This window comes from Parus major, chromosome 8 (assembly GCF_001522545.3).
Source record: "Parus major isolate Abel chromosome 8, Parus_major1.1, whole genome shotgun sequence".
Classification (NCBI taxonomy): domain Eukaryota; kingdom Metazoa; phylum Chordata; class Aves; order Passeriformes; family Paridae; genus Parus; species Parus major.
Genome location: NC_031777.1, coordinates 2,589,912 through 2,612,088, shown reverse-complemented (window position 1 = coordinate 2,612,088; position 22,177 = coordinate 2,589,912). Strand labels below are relative to the sequence as shown.

Here is a 22,177-nt window from a genome sequence, read left to right as displayed (position 1 = left end):
TTTTAAAATTCTTGAACCTTTTCCTTCTTGATTCACTAAGAGGTTTTAAGAGAGGATGGAGGCTTCATAAAATGATAATGATGAGCTGTATTTTTTAGCTTTACTTAGCAGGATTCTGCTTTTGCAGAATACCCTGTGTATTCAGTATTTAGTTTACTCTTTCTGAGGTTTATATGAAACTGTAATTGACAACCTTTTTACCTTCTTTTGTTTCTTGTTCCTTTACACCTGAGTTCAGATACTCTCCACTGTTTTGTTGTTGATGATTATCTCCTGTTCTAATCTTCATTGTATTTGTGGCTTGCAAACAAATAATTGAGTCCTTACCTTGGGATAGTGGTTAAAGGAACAGAAGTAGAAATAGAAGTTTTATAACCCTGGAACTGAATGGAAGTTGCTCATGTTCACAGGATAGCCAAAAGTATATGTTTCCAAGTCACCAGTTTATATCTTCTTTTAACTTTGATAGAAACTTTGATATTTAGTTGCCTGTGATTGCAGTTTGCAATAAAACAATGTGGGTTATACAATCTGCTGAAATTCACTTTTTATTTTTATTCAAGATGCTGTGTCATCAAGAACCGAGAGATCTGTGTCTGTGCACAGCAAGAAGGTGGCAGTGACAGCTGACCATACAGGAGAACCTTCTGGAACAACATCCTTGGCTTTAGTGTTACCAAAGAGTCCCAGAGCAGGATCTGGTGATTCCTCTGATAATGTCCCCTCTTCAGCTCATCTCAAAGATATGAAAGACATTAGCAGGATATCCCTTGAGTCAGTGAACAAAGTGGTAAATGCATCCAGTGTTGCTTCTACCATTAGCCAGAAATCTGAGATTACAGAAGACCTGGAATACATAAAGTCAGAGGAATATGAGAGTGGGGATTCTTATGTTAAGCCTGTGGAGAGTTCTGACGTCTTGCTGACGTTAAATGAAGCATGGGAGAATTCACTGGATCGTTGCTCTGAAAACAAACACTTTCAGAAGGAACTGCTAGATGTAGCTGTGGAAAGTCTTCATGATACAGAAGAAATCTTAGAACAGAAACAGTCAAATAAAGATGCTGTAAGTGGCCCAAGCATAGAGGAGACTTCTCACAAACTCAGCAAATCTGCAGAGGAAAAGGGCAATCTGCTTTCAGAACACCTCTTGAGTCAGAAAGAGCCATCATACCTTGAAGACTTTGAAGGATCCTCTTCCAGAAAACAACCTTCAGCTGAAGAAACGCTGCCTGGGGAACACTACAAAGATGACTTTGAGGGATCCTTGCTCTCTGCTAACGGGGAGTCCCTGAGGGAGCAGTCCCAGCACACCGAGGCCAGCCGAAGCAGGTCCCCCAGCCTGGGCAGCGATGGAGAAATCAGTGAGTGCCTCAGTGACAGGTCTCCCTCGGGCAGCATGCACTCAGAGAGGCTGCTGGAACTTAAATCCCCAACAGAACTTATGAAAAACAGTGAACGCAGAGATGTGGAGCAGGAACAGGCTCCTGCTTGTTCACCACTGTGGGCCTCAGCTTCAATCACAGAAGAAACAGATAGTTTGTCCAATTTCAACATTGGAGACAGAGTACTTGTGAGTAAAGTCCAGCCTGGAACATTGCGGTTCAAAGGGCTGACTAAATTTGCCAAAGGGTTTTGGGCTGGCGTGGAGTTGGATAAACCTGAAGGGAACAATAATGGAACTTATGATGATGTTAAATATTTTGATTGTAGAGAAAAGCATGGTATTTTTGCTCCTCCTCAGAAAATCTCTCACATTACAGAAAGTATCGATAGCCATTTAGACACAAATAAGGATGATGAAGACTCATTCTTTGATGATAGACTAGAGAAACAACATGAAGCTGAGCAGAAAGACAGAGAAAGTTCCAAACCTGGAAAAGAAGCTGAAAGCCAGAGCAGAAATGCAACAGAGAACTATTCCCAGGATAAAGCTCCTCTGGACACAGCTGTTTCAGAAGCCTCAGCTGAGGAAAGGGTTGATGAGGAGTTGTCATCTAAAGCAAACAGCATGAAAGAGATTTCTGTAGCTACTGGTTCATTTGCCCAAGAACAGTCAGTGGTAGATTACCTGAAGGATGCTGTAAAAGAGGAGGCCAGCCACACTCCTCTCACTTCTAGTGTTGTGGATGAGATTTCCACTGTTCAGTTGGATGACATGTCCGATTTCCTTTCTGAAAAACTGGAGAGGCAGAAGACACTGGGAGAGGAATGTGCTGAAAAGTTAGATGATCTCTCTCCTGGTGTCGTGGAGAAGCCTGCAACTCCACTGCTAGATTTTCTGACAAAAGAAAAGAACCAGTTAGAAGCACAGCTCAGCCTGCCTCTTAGAGAGGAAGAAAAGTCAAAAGACCAACTGGAAAAAGTCAGTTTGCTGACAGACAGTCTGCTAAGAGATTTTGTGAAAGACACAGTCAATCAGTTACAGCAAATAAAGAAGATCAAGAATGAGAAAATCCAGCTCAGCAACCAGGAGCTCTGTGATGTGAAGGAGGAAACCACTACCCCACCCCAGCAGGTTGAAAAGCAGATTCCAGACGGACTGAATAACTTCTTCCTAAGCTCTGATTTGGAAGATGACAGAGAAGAGCTTTCCTCTCCAGACATGTGTCCCAGACCAGTGAGTAGCAGACATGCACTGATTTTAAGAGTTGATTGTGCCTTTGCCTGGGGATGATTGAATCAGGAATGTGGTGTGGCATCAGATTTTCTCACAAGTTCTGTTGGGTGATGTGGAAACTACCTGTATGTTCTCATATATTTTTGTGTGTGGCTTGTTTTGATAGCCATTTATTGCCAACTGCATCAGTAAAGCATTTTTAAGTGTAAGCTTAGTGAGACAATGGTGTGACACTGCTTTCACATTCACTCTGTGGCTCTTGGTTTGCAGGAGAGTCCCGTGTTTGGTGCCAGTGGCCAGGAGGAGCTTGCCAAGAGACTGGCAGAGCTGGAGCTCAACCGGGAGTTCCTGAGTGTGCTGGGAGATGATCAAGACTGGTTTGATGAGGACTATGGCCTGAGTTCCCGTAAGCTGCAGCAGAAGCAAGCTGAGGAACCAGCAGTGCTGCCCCAGGCAGAGCTGCAGAAAGTGCCAGCAAAGCCGAGCGAGGAGCCTCTGGCGGTCCCTCACACTGCGGTGGAGGTGGAAGGGATGGTACATGCAGCAGCTGAGGAACTCTGGAAACTGAAAGAGCTGGGTCATGATCTTCAAAGCTGCAGCCTTAAAACAGATCTTAGTGGTCCCCTCCAGGAGCAGGACACAGACACCATAAACAAGCAGGTGTATAGAAAGGTATGGTCTTCAGACATTTTAATCTTGCCCTTTAAAAGTTTATCATGGACAGAAGAAGCCATAACTTTTATGTCTTCCTTTGTTCAGGTGGTATTTGATTTAACAAGAGAGATCTTTGGGGAAATCTTTGCTGAGGATCCTAATCTGAATCAGCCCATTTGGATGAAACCATGTAGGATCACATCTGCTTATTTTCGCCGTGTCAAAGATCCAAATGATCTGGATGAAATCAAGGTAGGAAGAAATCTTTGTTGAGCAGGGAAAGTAAGATGAAAAACACTGAACTGGCATTTACCTGAGTGTTAGAAGACTGTAAGAGGTGTATTCAGCAAGAGATGAGATGAGAAAAGAAAGGGGATTACCAGCCTGAAAGAAAATATGTCAGAATAGTCCTTTTTTACTCAACAGATTGGTCTCACTGTCCTTATGACTGCTACTAGTTGCTTTTAAACCTCAGTCCTCTGTGCAGAACTGCCAGGGTGACCTTGATCTTATAAAATTGGTGTGCTGACATCCTGCTGCTATTCTGTGGAGCTCTGTATGGCTAAATTGCAATGGATCCAATGTTAGGGTTGGGCCAAATGGGATGAGCTAGATTTTTCACTCAGACACACACACCTATGCCAGGCTCTCTGGAGGACAGGAGGAGTTGGCCAGAGGAACCCAAAATTTGACTAGTGAGGGTGTGGTTGTATTTGACAAGCCAGATGAGGCCTCCATGTTGCTGGTGGTAGTGCTCAAGGAATGACAAAATCACAGAGCCTGGGGGACCAACAAGAGCCTGACTGGACCTAGGTTAAATTTGCAGGGCTGGAAATTAGGAAAAAACCTGTCTCCCTTAAAGCTTTCCACAAAGAACCTTCCAGATGGCTCATCAGGACACAAATGAAAACTTCCACCTGCACTGTTTCTTCTGAAATTAAGGGGGTTGACTAAATTTTCATTAACCTGCTGAAGATACAGCATGTTGTTAACTGTCCAGAAAAGCAAAGAAAAGAAAGAAATAGTATCTAAAATCACTCTGTTAGTTGAGAGGACTTTAAAAAGCATGTGTCTGGGGACAGAAGGGGCACAGAACAAGAACACCAATTCCCCACTCTGCTTTTCTTTAATATTTTCCCATAGATTAAATTGTGAGAATCTTCTGTTTGTGTAGTGTTGAAAGTGTCTGTTCTCAAAGCTGCTACAGCAGTGGGTGTCTTGTTTCCCCCCACACACTTCTGGATTTAATAATTGTCCTTCCAGCTGATGGGAATTCTATAGTGTGACTTTTTAGGGGAGCTGTTTTATTCACACCTTTAATTTCTTAGCTCATCTGTGATAAATCTCACCTTTATTGTTCTGTAGAACTTCATTGCAGCTGAGGTGCTGAAGTTGTTCAGCCTGAAGAAAGAGCCTAATCACAAAACAGACTGGCAGAAGATGATGAAATTTGGGCGGAAGAAACGAGACCGGGTGGATCACATACTGGTAAGTGGATGAAAATGAGAAATCCTGTCACATACCAATCCACCAGACTGAAGTGTGGAATATGAGTGTATTTCCAGTATTCAGTCATGCTGTTTAAAAAATACAAAGTGTGCATGAGGTGTCAGAAGTCCAGTGCCAGTGAGGGAAGGTGACTTGATTTAATTCTGCCTACTCATTTGACTGCAGTATAAATTCACTCACTCCCAAAAAGTTTAAAGAAGGAATTTCCAGAAGGAAACACTGAAATATTTGACTGAGAGTAAACTTTTTCTTTGAGAAGGGAATGTTTTTCCTCTTACTTAATTTGAAAACATTTTTATTTTGAAATAATATTATTTAATTTGAGACAGCAATACAGGGAATGTAACTAAACTAGTGAATGCAACTGCCACTGGGGCAGAAATAGTTCAGTCTTAAAACTGCCTAAGATGGAGCTGTGTATAGTTTCTGAAAGTTACTTTGTTGACTTGGATTGCCAGGATGATTAACATCTTTATTGGCTATAATGATAGTGAAGGTTCTTCTTGGGAATATGAGTCGTCATTAACACTGTGCTTCACTTAATTACACCTGGAATTGATTCCACACAATGAGCACATAAAAGTAATTTGGAGTCATGGATCATTTAATTGCCCATCACTGGAGGGTTTCCAGCATGGGGGTTTAATTGTATGTAAATAGAATATCTATTTTAGATCCCAATGCATCCTGATACACTTGATTCTGGGTTATAGAGGTTGTTAAAGCATGCACAAGAAAGTTCTGTGTTTAGATTCCCAATGGAACTAATATTATAGCTATTATGCATGTGTACCAACTTGCTAATATTTTGCAACATAGCTAGAAAGAAAGATTCCTGACTGGAAAAAATTCTTCTAGTTGAAGGCTTCCAGAATGCTTCAGGTGAAGTTTGAAGTTCAAACAATCCAGTCTGTGATTTACATGCAGACCCAGACATCAAAGATTAATGGAGCTTTGACAAGTTTGGCCTAATAAATAATGTGTTTAATTTTATTTTGTTCTCACAAGAATATGGTAATAAAACTTCAGCTGAAGACTGGGAATAAATCTGTGAAGGTTGCAGCATGCCATGGTTTAGGAATAAGGCAGTTCCAGGGGCATTTCTTACAAATTTATACTGTGATGTGAGGCACTATCAGAGGAACTTTTAACTGAAAACCTAAGGAGATAAGGCAAGAGAAACTGAACTCTATTTTATCAAAATCTCTATGAAATATGAAGTATCTGGACAGCTTTCTATGTCTCCTATCAACCCCAGCTTAAGATCATGTGTTCTGTGGTAACACAGATCCAAGGCCAGAAGAGGATATACAGGTGTGAGACCTGCTGCCCATCCCCAGTAGCTCATGGGATAGCCCTAAAATGAGAGGCCAGTTGCAGGGATCAAGTGTATTCAAGTAGTACTAGAGAGTGATTTCCTGAAAGAAAAAATGAGATGGTTTTTGTAGGTTTGGATGCTGTAGAATCATCTTTGAAAATCCCAATTCAAAGTATTTAGTTCCAGTTTTGTGAAGATGTAGCCAGTATACACCACTGCAGTGTGTAGGGATGATGTGAATACATACAGGGGCTGATTGGTTCTCCACTTTCTATTGCTGCTTGTAAAGACAATGACTGTTAAAATAAAACATGGTCTTTTTAAAGCAGAGATGAACATTATATTCAAATAACAGAAGCCTAATAAACTTAGAGCACAGTTTCTTCCCAGTTTCTTCATTTTCATTTTAAGTCAAATTAACCTTAAACTGAAAACATCCCTTCACAGTTTTCTGTTGACACAACTGTGTATTTTAGTACTGTCTGACCCAGGAGCTGGGCATGACTTTTATTTCTTCTGTAGTAATGCCAGTAAAATGCTATTTTAGTGAACTTATTGTCTCTCTGATTATGCCTGGATGTGCTGTTCTGGGTTTATCACATTAAACCCTAATCCCAGTGGAAGGTGTTCATCCCTGTGGGGAAGGGGCACAGCAGGAGAAGCAGCACTGGTCATCTCTGTGACACTGGGACTTTTGGGGTGACTGTCACACCTGCTTGGAACTAAAGGGATAACAGGATGGATTAATCCTTTGCCTCCTTGCTCTGCCTTCAGCTTTGCTACTTCCTCCAATTGCTGCACTTTTAGTTGCATTTTCACTTTGGCCTGTGCTTTCCCAGCATTGACACGAACATGGTGAGTCATATTTTAGTGCCAGTGACAAAAGAACATCTTCCTCTTCTCCTTTTTGTAGCATTCTTTTTTTTTTTTTTTTTCTATCAGGCATCTCTGTCCTCAGAAAGGATTTTTATTGGGATTCTTCAGGGATCCCTCTGCTGATCTGCTGGATATTTGCTCCAGTTACTAACATTTACAGCAAACCTTGGCTTTCAGTAAACAAGTACAGGAGATTCACATTTATGAAAAGCTACTTTGTTTAAAATCAAGTTAAAGGAATGTCTGTTTGCTCTCTTACCTTCTTGTCCCTGTATGTTGTTCCTTTATTACATGTGTGCAGCCTGTGCTTTGTGGAGAATATCAAATGTATATTTTGATATAGCCAGCATCTTTCAAAACCTGTTTTTAAAGCACAGCAAGAACCCTCATATCTTCTTATTCAAGTTCAGGTGCTGACAATAGGTTGTTTCCACTCCTTTTTTTTTCCACTTGGGTCTTCAGCCAAAAATCCCTGTGTCCATCTGTTTGCATGGGGCAAGAACAAACTCTGCCATTGCCAGCCCCCCTTCTCTTCTCTCTGGAGCTTGAGAAAGCAGAGCTCACACAATACTGCCAAACCTCTGTGTTTGGTTTTCACACCTGAGGAGCCTGCCAGCAGAGTGCTGAAAAGTGCTTGATCTTGTGACCTGTTGATTTAACAGCCAAAATGTTTCTCTCTGTGCAGAAACTCTGCAACAAAGCAGGGTTGTTCTTAGCAAGCTGGCTTCATTGCAAAGCTCGAGGTGCCACTGCTGCAGCAGCCCAGTTCTAAACCCAAGGGGAGTGCACAGTAAGAAGAGACTGAAAGGCTGCTTGTATGCTGTGTCTTAAGGTTTCCAGCACTCTGAGAGCAAAGGGCTGTGAGAATGCACCTGCCTGCCTTCCTCCTGCTGGCCTTCTTCCAAGACACTACTTTATATCTGGATGCTTATTCTTTTCAGTCTCCCAAATAGTCTACTGACTCCTTAAATGTAGTTTATTTTAGAGATATTCATGGTTTTGAACAGGAATCTTGAGAAATCGTGACATGCTAAGTCAGTCTTTGAAGTTGATTATATTACTTGATGTGGGTTTTTTTTAGCTGCTGTGATATTTACTAGATGGCCAGCAGGATCATGTAACCATGTTATCACCTGGTTTTTCTTTGGTGTGCATGCCCCCTTTCTTATTTTTTTTTTTTTTAATGAAAGGTGTGCATAGCAAAAAAACCCAAAAACAACAAAAAAGGCACATAGAAAAAAAAACTACCAGACAGCCTTCTGCATTTAATCACCATTTATCTTTTTGTGTAGGATGGAATTCAGTTTCATTGCAACTGTTGTTTTCCTGACTTTACCCAAATGCACTTTCTTTCTGGTATAGAGATCTTGCTTCCTGGTAACAAATATGTAAAGTTTTACTTTTGTCACGAGAAAGTGCAAAGTACTGAAGACAAGGCAAAGCCCATTTCCATGCAAGCCATGATAGCTGTCAAATATTAATGAAAATGTCTCAATTACTTAGGAGCAGTTTGTGGTAACACAACAAATGGATCACACCTTTCCCAGACAAAGGAGTTGCAGCTGCCTTGGCTCAGATGGTGCAGCCAGGGCTGCAAAGCAGCAGTTTCCACACGTGGCCTGAATACACTATAAACAAGACCTGCCTGCAGCTGCAAATTGCACATTCTTGCAGTTTTCCAAAAGTATGCTGGAGGAAGTCCTCCTAAAGCCAAAGGAAATTGTGCATTCTGCCTCTGAGAGAGGGGGGAATGATACAGGCAAGAGAAAATTAATCATTGATACTGTTTTTCTTTCTGGTGCTATTAAACATCCAGCCTTTCTCTGCCTGGACCAAGCACCTTCTCCTCTCTAGTTTACTTTTACTTCTTTATCCCATGTATCTCTTTTAGCTCCTAGAGCACAGTAAAGAAATTATCTCATCAGGGTTGTCAGGGAGACAGAATAAACAACACCTTAACGTGGACCTGGACATTGGGGTTTGTTCTAGGCCAGTGAGATCAGAGCTTTTAACATGCTTGATTACTTCACTCCCTCACTTCCCCCATACCCTGTGTTACCTTCTCTAAGTCTTGGCTTCAGTTTTCAGCGGTGGAGTCGCTGCTGGCCTAGGAGGGTCAGGCAGAAAATCCCATCAGTCACAGTTGTGCAGCTGCTCCAGCTGACCAGCCTTGGATGTCATCCATTGGGGTCCTTGGGCATCCCCTGGCATTTGTCTCCATCCACCTCCTTTGTCTTCAGGATCTTCCCCCATTTCCAGGATCTTTCCAGCAGAGGCCATCTTCACCTTCCCCCTTTGACCCCCCTGTTGTTTTTTCCAAAATCACTTCTGCTTTTAGGGAATCCTTTTTCAGCCTCACTTCTTTTCATGACTGTCTCTTTTCCTTATCTAGTCTATGAAGCAGACACACAGCACATGATCAGTCTGAAAATTGCTGCTTCTGTCTCATGCCTCTTTAATAATAGGAGGACTTAGGACATGCTGTTGTTTACTTTATCAGAATTTACAACCAGCACATACAGGTTGCAGGCAGTACATTTCTGTGTGAGAGTTCAGGAGTCTCAGACATTCACCCCCACACAAACCCACACCCAATTATCTACTGCTAGTTAACTTTCCATTTAAATTATTTTTCACTTACAGCACTCCTTCAAAGTTTGATTGCAAATAATGTTGCTTCTTCCTTATTAGTAACAAGCCTAATGAAGCCATTAATGCCTTGTCCTTGACAGCTGTGTGGGAAAGAGGCACTTGCTGTGGTGGCACAGATATGTAAGCAGGCAGCGTGACTCTTCCAAAGCTGTTTGCAGGATTGAGATCCCTGCCCCTCTCCCCAAGCTTTCTTGAGAGAGAAAAAGGAGCTGTCAGCCTGAAGCCCCGTGTCTAACTGGGGCCTTATGAATGGCTGCAGACCCTGCAGCAGTGCCAGTTCCCTGGGGTTCCCATAGCAGCTTTTTCTTGGGCTCCACACTGTGCTGGGGTTATTGAATCATCATTGTGCCACAGCAGCTGTCAGCTTCAAAACAGACCAGTTTCTGGGAGGTTTAGCTTCAGGCAAAAGGAAGAGAGTGTGTTAGGGCTATAGTTCATGTTCTGTCTCAGAAAACAGCACTATTACATGCTGATCCTGGGCTAGTGGATTTTTCAGTATGTTTAACTTCAGTTTGGCAGTATGTGGGTGTCTGCACCACTTGTACACTGTAAATGTATTGTGAGTTCAGAGTGTAAGATTTATGGGCAAAGGGGGTTTCTGCTGAAGCTGAGCAGTGACAGAGCTTTCAACAGGTTTTCTTTATCACTTTAAATATGAATGATGTTTGCACTCATTCCTTCTTTTCTAAAAAGTTTGGGCTGTGTTAAGGTTTTTCTGTAATACTGAAATGATCAGTAAGACAAATTTTTAATCTGTTTAATTGAAGACATCCAATTTGGAGAGACTCAATAAGACTTGATTTGCTGAATGAAATTATGTATTTCAGTCTGATACTAAACCACCTATTTGTCAGGGAATAGTAAACAAGGATTTTCTTAGTAATAGTAATAGAAGGAAATAAGTACTCTTTGAATGTACTGGTACAAAATTCCATTTGTAATGGAATAGTAATATTATACTATTATAGTAATGCTGTCAAAGCCAACGAAGCATGGAGTATTCTGTGCAAATGAGTTGTAATGCTGTCTTCTAACATGTAAGCATTTTGTCTTCCTATGCAGAAGAATTGGAAGTTACTTGTTTCCCTAAAGTTTTCTTATAATAAACTGAACTGCAGTGAAATCTTTTCATTTTCCCATTCCCCTGTTCAAGGCTTTTCCATTATTTCTTATCAGTTTAAACCTCATGGAATCAGCTTCTTGCAAAAACATAATTAGGGACTAATTAATTAATAGAGCTTCTGCTGTTGGCCAAGAATATCCCATTAGCCGAGTCCTTTCAAGTGAAAAACTTGTGCAGGAATATGAAAGCCTTTAAAATGGATACCACAGTGAAAAGTAGAAAACATTGATACAGTGAAATCGCCTGCTTCAAACAGATCTGTGTTCGTTTTGCTATTCCAGGCGTTTCCTGTAATCTCTTACAAAGACAGATATGTTGTTGGCAGATACACTCTGCTTTGGAGTCTTTCTGGAACTTTGCAGGCAATATTATTTTAAAGCAACAGAATTGTAATGTTTTTATTGCTTTTTTTACCCTCCAAGGTGCAGGAACTCCACGAGGAAGAAGCGCAGTGGGTGAACTATGACGAGGATGAACTGTGTGTAAAGATGCAGCTGGCAGATGGGATCTTCGAGGCCTTAGTCAGAGACACTGTTGATGTTCTGAACCAGATAAACAAGAAACAGCAGAGGCTGCTGCTTGTCTGAGAGTGCTGAAGTGAGCTCAGAGCTGCCAACCACGGAGTCACAGGCCTCTCTGACTCCTGACCTGCTCTCCTCCCTGCACGTGCTGCGGCTGGACTTCCATGCGTGGGGTTCCCAGGCAGTTGAGATGGGATGAAAAGAACCTGAACTGGCTGCCAAGACCTTGCACCAGATTTGCTGTTTGGAACAAGCTGGTCCCACACTTGAGGCTGCTTTGAGGAGTGCTCAAGACTGTTCATGTGCCAATGCAGTTATGTCACATAACTGTCAGCAGCTGCCCGGGGCCCTGGCCTGGGGCTTTGACATGTTTGGCTTGTTCCCTCAAAGGGTTGGGTTAAGTTGGGATATTGGCTGTTTTGCTGGAATGGTGGTCAGCCATCAGTACTCAACTTGTCTTTAGAAATGTGAGTAATTTGGAGAAGCAACAGTTTGGTCAGGTTTTGGTCATAAACAGAGACTTACCATACTGATCAGTGTTATCATCTTAACACATCTTCTCCTGCAGCCCTAATAATGTGCATCAATTCCTTCTGCTTCAGAGCCTATTTAATTCACTTCTCTGTGAAGCTGGTTTTCATCTTTCTTCTGTGACATGGTGCCAGCCCAGTCCAGGGAAATTAGATGATGTTGCTTCCTGCCTACAAGTAGGGAATTCTTGCTGCTTTGCTCTGAGGCAGAGCAAGATAAAGCCTGCCTAATGTCAAGCATGAAAGATGAGCCCTTGGACAACTTTCCTCCTACCGTGTAGCACTTCTCTTCCTGGAGCATCAGCTGCTCCCAGATAATGGATACTCAGGATTTTCTCAGGCACGAGACATGCAGGAGTGGAATATACTTCCTCAAAAAATTTGGCCTTCAATCCCTCAGCTTCCTCCCTTACTGTCACCTAAAGAATTGGAGAAGCTGTTACTTGAACAATTTAGAGAACAGAGTGTATTCACCAAAGAAAGCGGTGTCTGGTGCTTGACTGTCTGCATGTTTTGTGCTTGTGGGTTTTTTATTTATTTTCAGATAATTTATTAAGTGGATTACAGGAGAGTGTCCTGTGCAGTTGGCTGCACTGTCTTGTGTTCTGAGACAGACAAACTTAAGAGAGCATCGGGTTTGGAAACTTCCAGAGCCCCATATTCTTCGCACAAAACCTCCAGCTTCATGAGGCAGATATGAGGGGGGTGAAGGTAGGAAGAACCAAATCTCAATGACCAAGAGTGGGATGCAAAAACAGGTCTAGGAGTGGAGTTTGAAAACCAAAGCACCTGGTTCGGAGATGATGGAGAGTTGAGGGGGCTGAGCTGAAAAATTGTGTGAAAATTCCCAGCTCATTCTATTCCCTTCCTTTCCCAGAACTTCTGCACCATGTTATGTGGTTGATTTGGTGCTGGATTCATCTGCTGAGTGCTGGTTCCTGACATGCTCTTCCCATTCTTGTGGTTTTTCTTGGAGGAACATGGACAATCTGGGGTCAAACGTTGATGCCTTAATAGTGGATGTCCCTGTTTGCTAACCTGGGACAAGACCCAGAGGAAAGTCAGATTCTCCAGGCACTGGAGTGTAGACAGACACTTGGAAGCCCTCAGAGGTGCCCCAAAGATTCTGCAGCCCACAACAGGCGTGGCGGGGAGATCTCAACTCTTTCATTCATCTGCTTGGTTCTTGGGCTTCATTGTCTGCATACCTCTGCTACTGCTCCAGTTTGGTTTCTCTTTTCCACCTTTTTTTTTTTCCCCCCTTGTTGGGTTGTTTATTGTTTGGGATTTTTTTGAAAGCTATCATTGGAATATTTGCATTTTGCACAATGACACACAGCTGGTAGTTCTTCAGGGACAGCACTGGGAAGTGTTGGATTTACCAGAGGTCCATGCAGATTCTCAGATGTAGTGTTGCCAGCACCTCACTTGTGAGTTAGTGGTGAGCCATATCCATGGGAGCTCTGTGAGTGGAAGAAAAAAAAGGAAGTAATGGTGGATAGGGACGCCTCCAGTGGGCATATGCATGTCTGTCCTGCAGCAATGGCCCTTCTGGCTGGCTGGAAGTCAAATGGTTTTGGTGGAGCATTGCTCAGCTTTTTTTCTCAAGTGATTCATTTGTTCATGTAAAATGTCATGATGCTGAACCAGGAAACCCTTGGATGCTTAAGACAGGAGACTAAAGCTGCTAGATTTAACCAGCATGGTGTCACTGGGTCACCACCTCAGATTCCCTTTCCTGGGTGTATCTCTTTCAATAGCGAGGATTGCTATTTTTATAGGTAGCAATTACGGAAAGAGGACAGAAACCTGCAGAGTTGGTTTGTACCTGGAGCATCAGGTTAGGTTCTGTTCTGTAGGCCAGTGTCGAGAAGGTTTTCCTGCATCCCCAGAGCTTTTTGCTGTTGTGAGGGGCTCATGGGGTGTTTCTGGTCTGTCCAGAAGGAGGGAGGAGGTTGTGCTGTCAGGCCTGACAGGGTATGGAGGCCTGTTGGAGATTGTGTGCCTGTAGTACCCTCCACAGAGGCACTATTTCTAACAGGTGTTTGGACAGAAGGAAGCTGTGTCTGAGTAATGGCTTTGTTCCTTTGCAGACATCACTGATTGATTGTTTATGATAGCAATCCTTGCTAGGAGCAACCCTAAAATGACTTGAACGTACGTGAATTACCATCTCAATACCTCATGTGTGTTGAGTTGCTTTGAGTTGAGTGTATGTTCAAAACCTCAAGTGGGTTCAGTACTTGTGGACTGATGATTACTGCAATGAAGCAGGGGTCAGGGTGGGTCAGGGTGGTAGCGAGGAGTTGTGGGGTAGCCTGGGGTCCCACAAACAGGCTGAATTCTCTGCTTCTCTCCCCAACCTTCCCTCTAAGAACAAGATGATATTTCTGTGTCCTGGTTATCTCGGTGCAACCACTTCAGAAGATTCAAGGCTGGGACATTTTGCTGAGACCCGTGAGCTGTTTGGGGCAGTGGATGTCATCAGTGGGGATATGCTGTTCTATCTGTGGAAGGGTCTCAGAGCCAGGTGGGAAAGCCCAGGCTTGTGGGAACACGGAGTGTGAGTACCTCTCTAACAGCAGGATGCTCTGTGAGCCAAGCCCTGGAATATCAGTACTTCTGCCTTTCAGAGAAAGCTTGTTGCTCACAAGGTGGAACGAGCGATTGAAAAATCCTACCTTGTTCCTTTTCCTTTCTTGAAAAAGTGGCCTTAGCTTTTTGCAATACTTGAATAAGTGTGTACCTGCAGAAGACCTTCAGTAGCACAGTGACAGAGACCTTTTAAGTGACTATTCTGCAAGGAGCTGTGTGCAGTTCCAACTTTCATATCTCTTTGCTACCTTAAGAATATTAGGAAAACAAAGTACTTTTCAGCAGACAAACAGTTGAATCTTACAAGGTATTTAGTGCATCTGAAGTGTTTACAGACCAACTAAAATGGAGAAAAGCAAACTATTGAACTTATTTGTAAATTAAGTGTTAAATGCAAAATTATATACAGATGAAAAAGGAATACTGTAATTAACCTACATTTACTAGGGTTTTTTTTTCCTTGATTTTGCAGAGCCTTTTGATACACATTCGCAAAGCCGCCTTTTGGGAGGCTCAGTCTCCCTGTGCACTGTGTTGTGGAGATGCTGAAAAGAAACCCATTTACTGTGTATGTGTAAATAACCTGGTAACTTGGGGTTTGGGCCAGTTCCAGCTCATATTCACATCCACAGCAGCTTTGCACAATAGGCAGACCCAAGGATGTGGAGGGGTTGGGGAGTGTTTTTGTAATTAAGAACTGTAAAATAACCAGGGTGGTCCCTGTGTACACCAGTGTAAATATATTTGGTAACTGAAATGTACTTTAAGAGAACAAAATCTGTAAATAAACTGATTTATAAATTAATCTTGTTTCCTGGTTTTTATAAAATGGAGCTCTCTAATTACCCGAGCAGTTGCTAATTCTGACGGTGTCCTGGAGATTTGTCCCTTGTATATTCCTCTTTCTGTCTGATTCTGTGCTTGGGATGCCAATCACAGTCTACAAAATCCCATTAGAGTTGCCTTAATTATAATCATAGCTTTATTAGAATTTCCTTATTGTTAAAGCTGACTGTTGATAACACCAAAAAATAACATTAAGCAATCATTGCAGGAGTTCACTGTCAAAGAAAAACTACTCCTTGCATTATTGCTTTGCATTTATTTAAAATACATTTTAAAAACCCATGGTTTAAAACATTTTTTATGTTAAACAACAATTTTGGAACTAAATTCTTCAGAGCCTCAGTCTTGTTTCGTATCCCTCAATTAGGGATCTTCTAAATTGGTACAGCCCTGTAGAGCTGCTGTTAGCAGCACCAATCCCTTCCACACCAAGAGGAAAACATTGCTTCCTGGAAACTTTATATATTGGTGTAACTTTTCTAAATCTTTGCTGTTTTCTTTCCAGGACAAAAAAAAAAAACCCAAAACAACCAAATCACTTTTAACACATGAAAGGTCCTGGAGCTCTGTAAGAGGACAGCTGAGCACTGGCAGTGCCAAACCACACGTGTGGGCATGTGGTGGTGGAGTGTCAGCGTGAAGGTGTGAGCCTGGGAGCACAGGTGTTCCTTCAGCCTCCTCAGTGCCTGTCTTCTGCTCTGGTACCTCTGCTGTGTTTTGGTGCCTTGTATTAATGTACAGCCCAGCAGAAAAGGCTTTGCTTTCCATTTACTGCAGACCCTGTCCAAAACCCAGCACTGGTCTTTCCAGCTTGGCACTGTGTGATCATCAGTTCCTCACCTGCCTGGGAGGGCTGTTTGCATTAAATGGGGGGGATCTGTGTGAACTAAACCACTGCAGTTATTTGTTCTTTGCTTTTCCTTAGCAGAGATACCTCATCATGGAGGAGGACTTGCTGCATTCAGGCTTCCATTATGGAAGCAGCTCTGCTGCAGCCCTGCAGTGCTGGTGTGCCGTAGGACTGTCCTCAGTGGAGTGTGCTGGGAACACCATTGCAGCCCTCAGACAGACAGGAGGATGTGACAGCCCTCTGAGCTCAGCAGTTGAACTGGCCAAACACAGCCTTGGATGTCCAAAGGGCTGAGGCAAAGTGATGCTGCAGCCTCTGTGTCCTCACTAGTGAGCAGCAGGAGAGCATCCGTGTTGTGCCTTTCCTCGCCCCGCAGCAATTTTACTCCAAAAGTCCTGTATTTTTGGACAATTGTCTACTTGCATCCATCCCTGGAAGGGGCTCAGAGTGCATTTCACATTGAAAAAAACCAAAACAACTGCTCTGTGCTGCTCTGGCTGAAGAAGAGGCTTCCTTTAAAAACGGCTCAAGCGGTGGGAATGCTGCCAAGGCGCTCCGGCGGGTGACGCAGCAAACTGCTGCATTGCTCCTGCTGTCCTTGCCCAGGATGCCCAGCAATCAGCGTGATGAAGGCTCTCATTTCCTCATTTGCAAGTCTACGTTGCTTCACTTTGTCGCTGACTTTCTACGTGGTGTTTGTGCAACTCTTCCCAGAGCCCTGGGAGGACGGTTACCTTTGACAGCCGTTTCACCTGGTTGAAACTCCTGGGTTGGGCAATGGCCAGCAGCCGCCTTCCCGATGGCACTCTGGATTGAGTGGAACTGTTTGGTGCCTCCCTTCCCAGGTACAGCCCACTCCCAGATGCCTCCCTGGGGGTGTGGTGCCAGCTGCAGCCATCCCACGTGCTGAAATGCTTGGCACAGCACTGGAGCACTTGAAATGTTGACTCTGCTCCAGACGTCCTGTGCCTTGCCTAGCACAAGGGCTTCTGCAATGTCCAGGGTCTCATTAACACAGCCCTGGGAAGAAAAGGAGCTGGTGGGGAGCTGCTGAACACCAGCAGTTCTTCAGAGTGCAGGAAGGAGAGGAGGGGGGCTGCCCAGGCGCTGGCACAAAGCCCGGAGCATGGGCCATTGCCTGGCAGGAATGCAGATGAGATGTAATGGAGTTTGAAAGCGTAGGGCACTCTCTGGGATGCCGGTCCTGTGGGGGAGGGAAAGGCACCCTGTGAGACCTGGAAACTGGAGCAAACAAAACCTGTAGCCCCGGCCCTGCACCTTCATGCCTCCTCCTGAATAAGGTCCTGCAGAAATTTGGGGAAAAGGAGGAGAATTGAGCAGCTCTGCTCAGGAGTTCAGGGGAATAGAGGAGGCTCCTGGAGTACAAATACCTTCTTTGGCCTGCCAAGTGTGCTGATGGCCTGGAGCAGGTGGTTAGTTCCTGCTCTGAATGTTTCTCTTGGCCCCGGTTTTCCAGCCCTTTGCTCCACATGTACAAGACCTATTGTGTCCTTTGGGCTGTGTTCCCTCTCTGATGTGGGCTTCCAGTGACTTCCCTCTTGCATGAAGTCTAGACTGACTCAAACTCAGATTTTGTCTGACAATTTCCTGGAGGTGGAAGTAACACCACTTCTGGGGAGTGTCACAGATTTGATTTGATTTGATTCCAGCAAAATAACAGAGGCTGCAGGGGATCCCACTGCTCATGTGCCTTGGCTTGAGGAGATCAGCAAGGAACCTGTTCCAGTGCCTGTGTCTGGCTGTGCTGCTCTGTGGACTGATGGAGCCAGCACTGCTCAGTGAACCTGTGATTGGGCACAGCAGTCCTTGGTAGGTGAGACCTTGCTTACGTTGCAGGACTACTGTCAGAGCAAGAGAGGAGTGCTCCGTTGTCATCCCTGTGGTATTCTCAGTTTCATGCGCTGCAATTAAACCACCTGCCAAATAATGATGTGGCAAATCTGGGTGGTGTGGCCTCCTCTGATCTGTTCCTTAAAGCTGGGAACATGAGCTGGACTGGAAAGCATCTGCTCTGTGCAACCTTGGTCATGGTAATCATTTATGACTGTTAGTAGATCTGAAATTTGCAGTTAAAACGTTTCCTACCCAGACATACCAATGACAGTGCCAGTTCCTCCTGTTCTCCCTGGGTTCTTCTGAAAAGAGCAAGGGCAGCGTGGCTGCTCTCCTTTGGAGCAGGGATGAATCAGCAGAGGGTGAATAGCAGGAGGCTGGTACTGCTGTATTTTCTCTGCAGATGTAAACTACGTGAACACATTCATCACATCCTGAGAATGCACCCCGGATTTGCTTTTGTGCCTCTTGTTATTACGGGCTGATTGCACTTGAAAGGTAGAAATGAACAATTTCTGACCAAGCCTGTCTTGTGGAGTCAGCAATTCCCAGGTGCCAGTGGGGTCTTTGGGGGGCTGTCCTGGTCTTCACAGGTATCAGCCTGGCACAGCCAATGCAGAGTTTGGGAAGCAAACATCCTCTCCAGGTGTTATTCCCTGTCTTGGCAAAGCTGGCAGGTTTGTGGCACAGATGCTGCCAAAAGTCTTGTCTGAAGCCGTGTCTCAGCTGAGGTGTGACTTGTGCCACCAAGGAAAAAGTGCCACCTGGATTGGAATGCCAGCCAGGTGGCACAATTTTCCCTCGCTGTCTGAGGGAAGTGAGGCTTTTTCTTTTATTTGCAGAAGGACCATGCTTTAAGCGGGGCTGTGCTGCAGCTCAAGGAGGCTTTCCTTGAGCTCATCATCCTGCGAAGTGTGGAGAGATGAAAACTGCTGAGCCTCCTCTGCAGCTGGTACTTCCAAGGTGCTTGCAGGGGTGTTGGATGCAAACCTCTGGACAGCCTCTAAAATGCCAGTGACAGGGTTGCCATGATTGTATCATGAGTCTTGCATTGGCGGCGTGTTTTCCATGGAGTCAGTTCCTGGAATCACACAATTAGGTAGGAACGTGTTCTTTAATTTTCAAGGAAGAAAGTCCATTTCAGGATCTCCCTGTAGCCCTGAACCTTCACAACTGAAGTGAGGAGGTCCTGGGTGTCTGCTCGCCTGGCTATTCTGAACGTTTTATAGACAGATTCACGCTTTTAAAAATGGACAATAAAAACCTCTCTCAGTTTTCTGAAATGTAGTCTTTTCCATCACTCAAGGGCTGAACACATAAAATCCAACCACTCTTTCCTTGTCTCCTCTCTAACCTAGCACAGAAGTGATCTGAGTAGCTTTGTGTCTGAAAATGACCCATTTTGGGTGCAGGAAACAAGTTCTGCAGGGCTTAAATGATTTTGGCGAGATTGTGGCCGCCTTTGAGGTTCTCAGCCTGTTGATGTTGCCCACGCCTCACTGACTTCAAGGAGATTCCTGCTGGGTGTTAGTCTGGGAAAGGAGATTTCAGAACTGATGAGCTTAATGAACTAAAGCCACTGATCAGCTGCTGCACAGAGATTGTGCAGCACAGGAATCTCAGTGGTCATCCTTAGCCCATGCCTTGCTGCGGAGTGAAGCACAACTCTCCCCAAAGTTAAGGATGCCGAGGTAGGTGCTGAAGGCTTTGCTGTGAAAACCCATCAGGTTCCTAAATGTGCCACGGGAGCCTAAAGCTGAGCTTTAGGTCTGGCTGGGGCTCAGCAGCTGGGCATCCAGAGTCAACCAGCACCTGTGTCCTGGTTTTGCTACCTGCAGGTTCCATTGGCAACCAGAGAGGACAAAAAGGCAGAGAATGCTGTGAGGGCGTTTCTTAAAACTCCCCAGACTTTTACTGCTTCTTGATTGCTATCATTTCATCCTAGTTGCTTTCAAATCCAATGTAAAAAGGGTTATTTCAAGGCCTCTGCTTCATCTTTGGCTTCCCATGCCCTGTCTCAGGGTGTTCTGCAATGAAATTATATCTTTTCCCAGTCTGAGGTGGAAGAAAAGCCTCATCTCGTGCTTTGCAGCAGCATTCAAAGGGAAAAAAGGATTTTTGGGCAAGTCTGTGCCTGGAGGACTCCACACCCTGCTGCTGAAGGAGGCTATTACCTGGGGAGCCTTGGGGATGGGACGTGCCAGCTGGGCAGTAGGGTCGTCGGTAGCACCCCAGCTGGTCCTGAGGCAGCAGGAAACAGGAGCATCCCCACCCCAGGGCTCCGGGGGATGAGCAATGGCATGGCTCACCTCCAAAAGAGCCAGAGCCCCGGGGTGTGGGATCTTACCCCTCTGCCTTGGTGTTAGGTGCTGGTTTTGCATCTAAAAAAGGATTCAAGGAATTTGGGCTGGCTTGGAGGAAAGGGTGAGCTGGATGGGGAAGATGCTGGCAATTACGCTGGTGCTGAGCACCTCTCCTTTGCCTTGATAACCTAATCAAGCCGATGAGCCCTTAAAATAAGGCTTTAACCTAGGGTGAGATAACAGTGGTGATCTCCCTGAACATGGAGATTTTTGTGTTTTAATCACCAGCTGGATGAGGACAAGTCCTGACAAAGTCTCTGTCAGCAGTGAGGGACCACCTTTCAGAGCAGCCCTGCACAGGCTAGGCTGTGTCTCTCTCCCTCCTGGTTAGACAACGAGGCGTGATAATCCCTTAAGGACTTAATTATAGCTGACAGGGCTGGAGCAGACCATCTTCAGCCCCATTCCCATCAGACTGGACCCACCAAAGATGGGTGGGAGCAATCCCATGGGTTGTGTCCGCCATGGTCCAGCCCCCCAAGCCAGGCTGTGTGAGGGAGCTTTGTTGTTTCCCAGAGTTTGCCCTGTGTGGAGCCCCTGCCCTCCACTGCCCCAGCGAGCCTGGGCTCTGGCAGGCTTGTTTTTCTAGCGTGGCGAGTCCGCCTAAAATGCCTAGGTGGGGCCCAGCATGGATAATGGCCTTCCTGGGGACAGAGCCAGCAACAGGCCCTCAGCAGCCATGGGCACCCCCAGCGCCAGAGGTTCCCTGGCCTCAGGGGCTGGGGAGGGAGCAGAGGGCTGGATTTTGGGGCTGTGTCCACCCTGGCAGTGCCTGGCTCTGCCCCGGGGCACTGAGCAACGGGCACCTTCCGTCTGGGAGCCGGTGACGCGTGTGCGTGCGTGAGTAAAGGCACGGCTGGGCCTGGCCGGGAGGATGGAATCACAGAATCCTGGAATGGTCTGGGTTGGAAAGGACCTTAAAGAACGTCTAATTCCATCATCCTGCCGACCCTTCCACTAGACCAGGTTGCTCCAAGTTCTGTCCAGCCTGGCTCTGAACATTTCCAGGAATGGGGCATCCACAACTTTCTGCTCAACCTGTGCCAGGGCCTCACTGCCCACACAGGGAGGATTTTTTTTGCTAATATCTAATCTAACTCTGAGTTTGAAGACATTACATTGAAGGGGCCACCGCAGGTGGAAGGCAGCTTGTTTTTAGATGTAGAGCTGGATTTTGTGGGTGTCACTGGATAGATATCCTTGCTGGGCATCCCTGGCAGGGTTGGGGAGAGGGGAGGGATCTCTGCAGGGTCCCCGTTCCGCAGGGTGTCCAGTGATGCTGGCTGATGTCAGGGCATCTGACCTCGGGGTGCCCATGATGGTGACAACGTGTGTTTTGGGGCTGAACCAGCTGCCTTTTGCCATTGCAGAATCACAGGTTCATTTAGGTTAAAAAAGACTTAAATCATCGAGTCCAGCCTGTGACCCAACACCACCCTGTCAAACAGACCACGGCACTCAGTGCCACGTCCACTCTTTCTTTAAACACCTCCAGGGACGATGGACTCCAGCACCTCCCTGGGCAGTCCTCACTTTATCAGAATCCTACAATTTGATGCCATTTGTCCCTTCACGGAAGAGGACAGCAGCAAAGGGGGGGGAGGGAGGAGGGGAGTACTGAGGCCCTCCCCGTGACAGGGGGGCGCTGGGGGGGGGCTGGAGGCCTGCTGTGGGCCCGCCGCCGGTGGGTGCTGCGGCCGGGTGCTGTGGGTGGGTGTTCGTGCCCGGGTGTTCGTGCCCGCTCCCGGTGAGAGGTTCCCTGCCTTGTCCCCGCCCCGGCCCCGCCCCAGGGGCGGTGCTGCGGGCGGCTCCGGGCGCTAAAGGCGGCTCCGGGCGGTGCCGCCCGGCCTGGCGGGCGATGTGGCG

The 22,177-nt window shown here is 45.5% G+C and overlaps 1 protein-coding gene and 1 long non-coding RNA gene across 10 annotated transcripts in view; both read left to right on the top strand.

The window, feature by feature from the left end:
* Positions 1 to 15,203, top strand: part of CEP350 (centrosomal protein 350) — a 69,324-nt gene extending 54,121 nt beyond the window's left edge. For all 9 annotated transcript variants that reach the window (XM_015636579.1, XM_033516276.1, XM_015636577.1 and 6 more), the window contains 5 exons: positions 564 to 2,620; positions 2,891 to 3,292; positions 3,380 to 3,526; positions 4,640 to 4,762; positions 11,175 to 15,203. In XM_015636579.1, coding sequence (XP_015492065.1) covers positions 564 to 2,620; positions 2,891 to 3,292; positions 3,380 to 3,526; positions 4,640 to 4,762; positions 11,175 to 11,339 — 2,894 coding nt within the window. In that variant the 3' untranslated portion in view covers positions 11,340 to 15,203. The remainder of the gene's footprint in view (positions 1 to 563; positions 2,621 to 2,890; positions 3,293 to 3,379; positions 3,527 to 4,639; positions 4,763 to 11,174) is intronic.
* Positions 15,204 to 15,507: 304 nt separating this feature from the next.
* LOC117244809 lies at positions 15,508 to 19,231 on the top strand. The gene is made up of 2 exons (XR_004498591.1): positions 15,508 to 15,886; positions 16,170 to 19,231. It is a non-coding gene; the product is annotated as an uncharacterized LOC117244809 (long non-coding RNA).
* The last annotated feature ends 2,946 nt before the right edge of the window (positions 19,232 to 22,177 follow it).